Source organism: Athene cunicularia, assembly GCF_003259725.1.
Source record: "Athene cunicularia isolate RWA chromosome 23 unlocalized genomic scaffold, athCun1 chr23_part1, whole genome shotgun sequence".
Classification (NCBI taxonomy): domain Eukaryota; kingdom Metazoa; phylum Chordata; class Aves; order Strigiformes; family Strigidae; genus Athene; species Athene cunicularia.
The window spans coordinates 6258689-6269629 of record NW_020799130.1 but is presented as its reverse complement, the minus strand read 5'-3'; the positions used below and the strand labels follow the sequence as shown (position 1 = coordinate 6269629).

At 47.4% G+C, this 10941-nt stretch overlaps 1 protein-coding gene across 2 annotated transcripts; it reads right to left on the bottom strand.

The window, feature by feature from the left end:
• Positions 1-10489, bottom strand: LUZP1 (leucine zipper protein 1). 2 transcript variants are annotated; one of them, XM_026863340.1, is made up of 3 exons: positions 7236-10489; positions 2470-2634; positions 1-2216 (listed from the first exon to the last, which is right to left on the bottom strand). In XM_026863340.1, exons 1-3 carry the CDS (start codon positions 10371-10373, stop codon positions 2208-2210), a joined length of 3312 nt encoding a protein of 1103 aa, XP_026719141.1. In that variant the 5' UTR covers positions 10374-10489; the 3' UTR covers positions 1-2207. The 2 variants fall into 2 exon arrangements, with proteins under 2 accessions (XP_026719141.1, XP_026719140.1); XM_026863339.1 differs by having other exon boundaries at positions 1-889.
• Between the last annotated feature and the right edge of the window lie 452 nt (positions 10490-10941).

Here is a 10941-nt window from a genome sequence, read left to right as displayed (position 1 = left end):
CCCTTAAGAGCTTAACTGCTGGGAGCAAGCAGCAGAGCTGTTGCCTGCAGAGCATGATAGTCATAAAGCCTCAGGTCAAAAAGCAACCCCAGTCCAAGTCAGGAGGAAGTCTCACTGCTGCCTGAACTGCTGTGGGTTTGGCCCAGTGGATGACTTCTTGGTGCAAGATCTCAGCTGGCAATGAGTAGGTCATGCAAAGCTTGTTGCAGAGACTGACAATAGGGAAGAAACTGCTTCTAAACAACATTTTCTGCTCTCCTTCCCTCTTAATGTGTAAAGCAACCAGTGGGGAATGGTCTCCTCCTGCCTAGAGACAGAGGCTGCTGGGAACACAGGTACTGAGGTGACCACAACCCAGGCCAACAAGGGTGTATTAGGAGAATGCCAACTCTCCCCAGGAACTGAAAGTTTTCAGTTGTGGAGCCGTGTAGAACAGCTGTCATGGGCTGGTGGACTGTAGTCACAGGGATACTTCTGGGATCTTGTCTAAATGCAAGTGATTAACAAGAAGTTCTCTCTTGTCCAGGGAGTACCATCATTCAGTGTCTATGCAGTCAAGATTTCCATATGGAGACAGACCTATCATCCTATGGAGAGGATTAAGAATGCAGGTACAGAGATGAGAAGTGGGAGTCCCCTGAGCAAAGTCTCTGCAGCTGCCTCTTCAGCAATGAAGAAAAATAATTCACTGGTAAAGCTCCTGTACCTTGCAAATTGCATTAGGAAACTGGTTTCAGGCTAGCTGAAGCCTCTGGTGAGGTTACGAACAGGTGTGACGCCCATGAGCTTGGTACTATCCTGCCTCTTGCTCCACTGTGCAGCGTGTTCATTGAGTGGAAGGCAATACAACTCATCTCCGAGATGTTGTCCAGCAGGCACGGGAAGTACCCTGTAAGAGACAACCCTGCAGCATCACAGACTGGCCAGAACCTCAGCTGCCTCTGGCAGCATTTTTGCTCTTGGTGAGAGTATCAAGATTGCCCTTAGGCTGTCATCCTAAAGCCCATCAGGATCCTAGCCCGATGGTGGGGCAGGGGAGGGCAGTGGCAGGATTGCAAGATACAGGCTCTGCCAGTGTTTACAGAGGAGTAAGCCCAAAGCAGAATGCCCACACAGGCAGGGCCTATTATCTTTTTTTATGCTGTAGCATACCCTGCACCCACTTCCACATGCAGCATGTGGATACTGAGACGCACGACACGTGACAGCACAGAGGAGATGGAGCTGATCTAACGTCAGAGCACATCTCAATGTGCACAGTGTTCAGGCTCCTGTTACAGCTGGTGGAGGCCTGGGCAAGACAGAAGATCCAAATGATGGTGTCTAAATTACAGGGACCTGACTTTACCCAAGTTTTTATCTGGTGTTGCCCCAGTCTGTGCACACAAAGGAGGCTGGGCACAGCACGGCTTCGGGTACAGGGGCCTGCATGTGGCCAGATGAACATCACTGTGGGTAACACCTCTTGGTGACCACACAGAGCATCACTGCAGTGTCCCTTTCCTCAGCTACCAACAAGGACAGTGTCAGTTCACTAATCTCTACTGCAAACATTACCTATCTCTAAATGTCAGTCTGCAAAGCTCAGCTGGGACTACGTCTCTCTGGGCTTCACCAAGAGGTGACTGTGTAGGGCTCTCAGCTGCCTCACTGCAGTCCTGCTGCTCTCACATTAAGACTCAGCAACTCCTGTGCACATCCAGTAAGATACACTGACAACAGGTTTGAGTCTTAAATATTTCCTGCTCTAGGTGATCCATAAATGGAAAGATGCACTTTGCTCTGGGCACCTACATGGGCAAAGAGGGAATGACAGGAGAAAAAGCAAGTCTTTTGTACAGACATAAGCACAGCTGTACACCTAGAAATTAAAGTCTGCCCAGACCCTATCTCCTCGGAAGGGAGCTCCCTCTGAAGAGGCTGGAATACACATTTTTTCATATTTCAGGTAATAAGTCTCATTCACTACAATGTGGGCCATTTTCCACTTCTTTGTGTGTCCAGGAAGATGTGTTTTAGGAGGCAGAGCAGCAAGTATGTCGCAGCAGAAAAGCACCCTAGTACTACAGCAGCCATTTGAAGCAGGTAAATCAGGGGCTCTGACTTGGTCTCTCCAAATGTTTTTTCTTCCATCCCTGATTGTCCAATGTGTGCCAGAGGATGACTAGATGCAGTGCCTCTTACTCCCTGGAGAATGTTTTTAGCCATTAAGCTAACTGAAACAAGTATAGAACAGAAAAATAAGGTAGTACTTTTTTATCGGTATAGGAAATGAGTAGAATAATTTACTGAGGCAATGCAGTAGACACTCCACCTTTGGGCAGTGCTAATTTGAGCCTGGATTTCTCCTAAAAGGTAGGTAATTCATTTTGCACAAGTTCTCTTAAATTATGTTACTAGGAGATTGGTTCAGATATTGGCTTCTTGCCTTGTAACTCTCTTTTCTGGATGGTCCTTGAACTCACATACCTGCTCCTCCACTTGGAGACCCAGTGGTGCGTGGGGGTTGGATTCAGGGTCCTGCAGCTCCGTCTTGGTGGCTGGCCTTTTCCCTGGGGTGTCAACCTGGGAGAGGTACTCAGAAGAGCCGTATTGTTTTCTTCTGGAACTGGGCACAAAATCTTTGCTTTCATCCTGTGTGAAGGAAAATAAAGAGGGTTGGGACTCGGGGACTATGAAGGGGTCTGGAACAGTCTGGTCCTGGGCTGGCAGTGTGAGGTGCTGGCTTGAGTCCCTTTGGCAAGGGGCCACTTGGGCCATCAGGCCAGCTCTGGCATGTCCTCACTTACATGCTATTTCATAAAGATTCTTTTGTTAAAACCATCTAATAATTTTAATCCAAGTTATAGGTGTGGAGTCTTCTGTTCAGCTGAACAACCTGTGCACAACTCTGTGCTCAGCCCGCTGGGCCCAGAGTGCTTGTCTCCATGAGGGACTATCAGCAGAAAAATCCCACAATTTAGTGACTGAAGCAGTTTCTTAGAAGTACTGACTCTGAGTTTTAACTACCAAGGGTGGGGGTGGCCAGCAACCCAAATCTCTGATTTTCTTGGCTCTAAGGATGTGATGTGGGAGTGTCCTGCACTGTTTTCCTGCTGTAGGCATCTACATGGCACTTTTAAACTCACTAATGTTTTCCTGAATGTCCGCAGAGACACTTCTGGGATCGTAACCTGGGATTCAGGCGCCTACGCTCTGCCTCAGGGCTGGCTGGGGCACCGGGTGCTTTACTGAGGCTGCACCCTGCTGTGAGTAGCAGGATGAGGAGTCCCTGTCACCCTCCAGCTTCCTGGGAAGATGGCAGTGCTTTTGCTGTTGCTGTCACAGGCTGGAAAACCTCCTTATCCATCAGTTCCTGCACACTGTAAGACACCATCACTTCAACATCACAAACAAAGCAAATCATTACAATGATGATCATATAATTGCAATAATCTCATCAGCTACTGGGCCAAGAGCACTGGCTGCACTGCACTGCTGAAGGCTTTACCAGCGCTGCTCACTTTAGGGATGGCATCATGGCCTCTGAAGGGGCTGCAGGTACCAGTGGAACAGATTTGGTCCCTGCCCTATAGCAGGGAAGTGAGAGGCAGCAGCCCCTGTGCCTGGCAGAAAAGCATCTCTGAGATGGACTCCAGGCTTTGATGGGCTCTTAGAAAGAAGCTGTGACATCTGGTGTGTCTGGATGGGCAAACATTTGCCCTGAGTTGGCCCCACGGTGGATGACATACAGCAAACACTAGACCTGACATCCCCCTTGTGATCCAGGCCCCACAGCTGAAGTGAGATGGCAGCATCAGCACCTCGGTGAACAGGCACAACGCAGGCAGAGGTCCCTTGGGGACCTCCAACCAACCATGGGCGCGAGATAACCATGGTGGGCCAGGCTCCTCATAAAAGCAAGGGGATCATTTTAATTTAATGAATGTCAATCATCTTGATGGACCTGGACAGCTTAGCAAGGACTAGGCACATCTGTATTTCTGATACAGTAGTTGTCTTTAGAGGTGAGGCCACTGGGTGAGCATATAGAAGCTCCATTCCCTCGGGCATCTGACAGCGTCAGTGTCCTTTTCGGCTGCCAGGCAGCATGAATTTATGACTATCAACCCAAATACACTGGTCTCAAAGAGTTTTGTAGGTAAAGAGCTGAGGCAGGGCCATCAGGCTGGCCACCCCCATGTGTTGGTGATGTAGACCAGTACCTCCTGGTGCTGGCACCAGAGCCGGGCCCATGCAGAGTTCGGCACCCCAGAGGACAATCAGGTGGTCACTGACAAGCACCTGGGAAGCTGCTCGGAACAGACTGTGACCCCCAGGATTTGCACAAAACAGGATGGAACTCTTGGACAAAGTTACTGAGGTCGACACCACTGATGTGGCATAGCTGGCTGCTTAAGTGGAAGCTTATATAGAGTCAGCAAGAGTGAAATGGTGTATTAGTGCCTGAAGCAAAGAAGAGAGGGGGCAAGAGGTAGCACATCCCTGGATGCTGTCAGGGAGACTTTTCCCTGAGACCCACCCACCATGTATAGCTTCACTTGCAGAAAAGCTTACCTTTAGGTTCTCACCTAATTTATGCAGCACACAGCCCAGCTCCAGTCGTATTAATGTCGCAGCCATTAGAAAAACTCATTAAGTGCATTCATGTTGCATTGCTGCCTGCTCACCTGCTCAGAGCCTGCCAGTGCCTTTGGACTAATTCCGGCATTGCACATGTTCCACAGTCAAACATCCCACCAGAGAAATACCCGCTTCATTCTCTGAAACGTGAAGCTCAACAGGACTGCTCCAGGTCTTGCATGTCCTCAGGTCTCCTGTGGGAGCCCGAGAAAGGCTGGCTGCGAGCACTAGAGGGAGCTGGGCCTCGGGCTACAGCACCCATCTGCCAGCACCCACCGGCTTTCTGGGGCCCCCAAAGCAGCACTCGAGGACCTGCTGCTTCTGTACCACAAGGATTGCTAACAGCAGCCGACACCTTCTGCAGCTTTATCAGGGACATTTGCCTATACCAGCGGTACAAAACCAGACGGCTGAAATTCCACCTTGTGCCTCGGCATCTCCTTATTTCCAGGTGCTCGGTTTGGGTCTGTCCTGAGGGACAGGCCGGGGCAGGGGCCAAGCCTCCAGCTTGCTTTAGCCTCCTGCTGTGCTGCTGCAACTGGTCAGATGTCAGGAGTGTTCCATGGAGGAGAGGAAGATGTATTGTGGGAAAACCAGCACAGACCCCGTGTTTCTCAAATAAGATTCTTAAGGCAATCTCAGAGTTTGGATAGTGGAGCTGGGAAGAGATGGCAGCACAGCTGAATGTGCAAAGTTAGCAGAGATCAGTGCCAAGCCTTCTGCCAGAGAAACATCTTGAACTGAAACTCAAATCCCAGCAGAAACAGACTGCTTGTGACATGAGGCATATTATAAGCCTAAAGATACTCTTCAAAGGCAGAGATTTTGTTTTTTTTCCAAGGGCATATGCAATAATTTGAGCTGCTCAAATACATAAAATCTGGTATATCTGCAGCCTTTCTGGGTAACTTCACGCTCCTCGTTTACAAGATAAAAATATACTTAATTTATGACCAAGAATTCAGATTTGTGACTATGTCAGGGTGATTTTATATCAAAGTATGATGCACAGAGATACCTAACTCAATACTCAACAGCCCTGTGTGAACTAACCCCACAGTCGCTCTCCTGACTGCTTGTCACTGCAGACACAGGCCAGGCTGGAAGCCCACTAATTCATCAGGGAGACCCAGGATGACCACGCAGTGGTCAAGTTGCTCTGTCAGGCACAGTTCAACAGCTGTCGCAGGCACACCGCACAGCTAGCTAACTTGGTATGACAGTGACCTTGAGACCACTGGCAGAATGTACTGCAGAGCTGTACTCAGCCCTGGGTGGGCTGCTAGGGGGAAGATGGAAAGAAATACGAGTGCCCACTCCTTAGGGGTCCGTGACTGACCACACATGAGCCCAGCTGCAAGTGGAGAGCTCTTCAGCTGTGAGACTCAAGGCTGTAAGTGCTGTGAATTCAAACTCCTGGTATAAAGGGTGGCTTGAGGATGGATTTCCCATTTCTCAAGCTCCTTTTACTCAGAAGTCGTGTCAGTCTTGTCAGTCCTGCCTAGATTCATGAAAGAGAAGTACAGACTGCCTGTGACTCACGAGTGACCCCGGCCAAGAAGACAACGCATTCTCAGTGTCCAAAAGTAGCTGGAAGGCCAACCTGCACTTTGTAACACCAGGCAATGGTGCAAATTCTGCACGTCTCATCGCCAGAGAAGTGGAAGAGAAGTTTTGCAACTGTAAAACTCTTTTCACAAGTCCACCACCTCACGCTTGTCAATGTCAGAGTCATTTGGCTATGAATCTGTCCCCAGGCCTGTCAGCTTACTCAGGTGGGTTCCTCCTGGAGGCTGGAAATGGCAGCACCTGCTTAGAGCAGCTCTTAGTAAAGAGCAGAGGAAGGAGCTGCAGCAGGAACCAGTATGTGGTTTAATGGACTTGAAGGGCACTTGGTGGCAGTGAACTGACTTGAAATATTATGCTGGAGCCTGCAGCTCTGGTGGCAAGTATGGTCTGTGTGTCAGCCTTGCTTTGAGGGACTCCCCTCACTAGTACCAGCCAAAGCAACAGGAAAATTGCACAGCCATCCCCATGGCTCTTGCTTCTTTTCAGGTGGCATACTGACACAGACCAAGGAGGGAGCAGCCCTGCATAACCAGCCACCACTCATCTGTTTAGGAGATGCCTGGGAAGCATTTCCAGACCAGAGTCTGGTTTCGTATGGGGAAACCATGCATGCAGCTCTTACCAAAAGGAGCTGTATCTCTACAGCTGCTGTCAGAGCTATAACCCTGCCTGAGGCACAACCCTATTAAAATCTGCTCATTTCTACCACTTTTTCATTACTACTCCAAGTTGACAGTGCCATGCAAAGTCACTCTGAAAAGTATACCGTGCCCTACATAAGCTGTGACTATATCTTCTCTGATCTTGGCAAGACCAAATGCTACTATATAGTTATAGACCCAAGCAGATGGATCTAATTTCAAGAAGTCTAAATTGGGTATTTCACATATGAGATGCTCCACTGAAGATAACAGGAGGTGTGAGAGGGCAGCACTTCAGGAAATAAGCTGTAAGAATTTCATATCAGGCATCCTACAACTAACAGACAACTTGGAAGACCTCATCAGCTGAAAGACAAGAGTGTTTAACTTAAGGATACTTACAGGTAGTGTGGTCCGGTGCCAAGCAGCAGCTGTTGTAGGATCACTTGCATAGCTCCTGCGTGTTAGCAGTTCAGATGCACTTAAGTTACTTTTGGTCCTTCGGGAGCCCAGTTCAGGGGCACTCCAGGAATTGGCCGTGTCACTGGTTCTTGCTGAGTTCTGCTCCAGGGAGTTTGTTCTTGCACTGTTCCCTTCCATTTCTGCGAGGTCCACTGAGGACCTACACGTGTTTGTAGTACTGGAAGCTGCACTTTTTTCCACTTTGGTCTGAGAGTCCTCCAGGGAATGTAAGCCTTGTCTTGTTATCCAGGAACTTCTCACAGTGACGTGTTTTGTTTCGGATAAAGCTGCATCTGAAGAGCCATGGCTCTTCCAACTGACTGTCTCTGAAGGCAGCTCAGTGTTCCTCTCCGTGAGTTCAGAAGTCTTTATCACAATGCTGCTTCTGGAAACCACTGTTTCTGCTTTACTTCTCAGCGCTGACTCTCCAACTCTATCCATCTCAGATAATTTCAGAGCACTTTTATTAATTGATATCTCAAAGGGTGTGGGGAGATTGTTTGTTACTGGTGAAGGCTCATTTGGAGCAACTCTGATGTTGCTAGTGGTAACATGCCTTTCCTTTGCTGCTAGATCTGCACTGGTCCTTGGAGCTGTTGGCTCAGAAGGGAAGATTGTGATGCTGCTTGTCATTTTATTTGTTACTGTTTTAAAAACAGACTTCTGTTTTTCTGACTCTGCCTCAGAAACAGTCCCTCCCATGACTGCCTTCATATCCTTTTCAACAATTGCAGGTTTAATGACAGCTTTTGATCTCAGAGCTTCTCTCGGGCTGAATGACCTTCTGGATTTAAATCCTCCAGTGCTGGCATCTGATGGTTTTATACACTTGGTGGAGTCTTCATCATTTACAGTGTTTTTGTCATTTTCAAAAAGTGATGTTCTAAAAACCCTGGAATTGGAATACTGCTTGGAACTGACTTTCTTTCTTGTCTCAAAATCTGACTGAGTAGTTGTTTTTTTGCTTCTTCCCGATTCCTCATCTGAATTAAGTTTTTCCTGGTTACTCTGGATGGTTTTGGAGTCCGTTTTTAAGCCAGCATTTACAAGATCCGTTGCTGAAGACTGCTCCATGTCTTCTTTATCAAGACCTGTGAGAATCTGCAGAATGTCTTCCTGACTTCTGGAGCGATGGGAATGCTTTGCTAGTGTTGAAGGCTTTGCACTTTCAACTGATGTGTCTGCAAATTCTCTTTCCTGGGAGATTATTGCTCTTTTAGCCCTCCCCTCCGAGGGCTGTCTGTGTGATGCAGCAAAAGTGTTCACTGCTTCTGCTTTAGAGCCAGCAGAGTCCAACGCCGACACATGGGAGGAGAGGTGGTACCTGTATGCTGAAGCTGTGCCATTCGAAGAGCTGTGACTGCCCCTGGTGAGCAGTACATCCCCCGAGCACTCACTGACTTCTGCCTGACTTGTTTTCAGCTTCTCGGCCAAAGCAGCCACTGATTCTCCTTTGCCTGACTTTTCATCCCGTGCGTCAGCACTGCCACGGAGCATCTGAGATGGCTTTTCAGCCTTGGATCTCAGGCCTGTGTCACCAACAGGTTTGGAAGGTGCTTTCCAAGATTTCTGCTCCTGTGCAGCAGGAGGATATCGGCTGAGGACAGACGGCTGCTCTTTTGATCTCTTCCCCTCATTCTGACTGACGCAGCCTTCCTTCTGACCAGAAGAAAAAGTAGAAACTGAAGATTTCTCTTCCAGTCTTTTTGTATCTGTGACAGCAGTGTCTGAAAGGGCAGATGCACCAGATGCTTTTCCTGTTTTTCTGTTCATTAAGCTTGGACTGGGCACCTGCTTACCACCGTGGCTGTAGCTGTCGTTATTGACAGAGAAATCTCTGTTCCTCACTCTGTCCCGGCGCTGCTGCGGTGAGAGCTCCCTTGGCTTGTGCTTGGCAGCTGTCAAATCAGCTGCGACACCTCTGTATTTAGGTCTGTCATGTTTTCCCCTGCTAGAAATGTTTGTATCTTCGTTTTCAACCTCTCCATTCTCCAGATCTTTCTGTTTCTTTATTTGCATTTTCATTTCTTCTAGCTGACCCGTTAAGAGTTTGTTTTTATTCTGTTCACTCAAGTAACTGTCTTGCAGGTCACTGTTTTTGGCTCTCATTTTTTTAAGTTCTTCCTCTAAAGATTCAAAACGTTTCACCTGAGTTCTAAGTTTCTCAATTTCTTGGGTGAGATCTTTCACTTTGTTGTCTTCCTGATTTTTATTCTTTTGGTTTTCTGATTTATTCCTGGTTTCATTTTCTACATGTTTCAGGTAATCCACACTTCCCTTCTTCCTGGTCTCCTTCGAGGGCAATGCAGAAGTCAAGTCATCTTCAATTCTCAAATCATTTCTGTCCAGAAGATTATTTGATGACCTTTCTAGCAAGTTGGATGCATTTCTAGTTTGATCTGCCCTATTTAGTTTATTGTTTTGTTCTAGTTTCTGTGTTAGCTCCTGGATTATTTTTTCATTCTGCTTTTCTCTTTCATTAAAATGTTTTCTTTCAGTGATAAAGCTCAGCGCTAAGGATTTCAGTTTTTCTAACTCACCCGTTAAGCTCTGCTCTGTTTTATCCAGCCTGTCCTCAGATGCTTCCAGTTCTTTCACTTTCACTCTAAGTATTTCTAATTCTGTAGATATCTTTTTGGTCAAGTTCTTTTCTTCATTTAGGCTAAGACACAGCTGCGTACAGTCATTCTTGCTCCTGCTGAAGGCCTCTTCCAGCTTCTCCAGCTCTGCCATTCTCCTCTGAAGGTGTTCAATTTCTGACTTCAGCTCTCGGGTAAGGCTCTCTTCCTCTTCAAGTTTTTCTTTCATTAACCGGCAAAGCTCTTCAGCCTTTCTGATTTCTTCATCCTTGCCTTCAATCTTCAGCACTCTTTTCCGCAGGGCTTCAACATCAGCCAGCATGGTGGAGTTGCTGCCTTCTGCCTGGATAACTTTGTCTTGGAGGTCAAGCAGCTCATCCTCTGCTTTCTGCAGATTTTTGGTTGCTTCCTCCAGTTCATCAAGGCGGCGACTAAGACTCTGCAACTTGAAACGTAGGTGCCGATTTGAGGTTTCCTTGTAACCTGTAAATTCTGCCATGTTTATTTTTTAATTCCTTTTAATTGAGAGCTTTGTTTAGTCGGGGTGAATGGTGTGGTCTTTAACACCTTGTGTATTCCTAGTACGTTGCTGTTTCTTTGAACAGAGGCAATCTCACCCTGAAAGAAAAAACACTTAAAATCAATATAAAAGCTCAGAATAAATATTCTCACTGTATAAGTTACACTATAAACGTTTATATAAATAACTTTTTAATTAAACACACTTCTAAATGCTCAATTAAGAGAAATGAAACTGCAGGTAAGAGCCACAGTCTATTTACTTTGGGTTTCCAAAAACAGCCTGTTCCCAACAGCCGAGGGAAGGATGTGCCCTCCTCTGCTGATCTGCATGGGCAGTGTGTGCACAACCAGTGGGCCCTTACCCAGCAGTCAGCAAAAGCTGCCCATGTGCAAGCTCTTGGGCTGCAGAGGTTCCTGCAGGTACAGGACTCAGGTCCCCGTACACGGACATGCCCACGCAGCAGACACCCCTCTTCAGCACTACACCAGTCTCCTGAAGATGCCTGAGAGATGTAGATTCAGGAACCATAAACAAGACCTGGGAA

Bases quoted from the DNA above. Each gene is read 5' to 3' on its own strand.
- LUZP1 (XM_026863339.1), bottom strand. From the start codon at position 10,373: ATGGCAGAATTTACAGGTTACAAGGAAACCTCAAATCGGCACCTACGT. The intron at 2,635-7,235 runs GTAAGTATCCTT...TCCTTCACACAG, and splicing joins GGCACCGGACCACACTACCT to GATGAAAGCAAAGATTTTGT. The intron at 890-2,469 runs GTATGTGAGTTC...TGTCTCTTACAG, and splicing joins GTCTCCAAGTGGAGGAGCAG to GGTACTTCCCGTGCCTGCTG.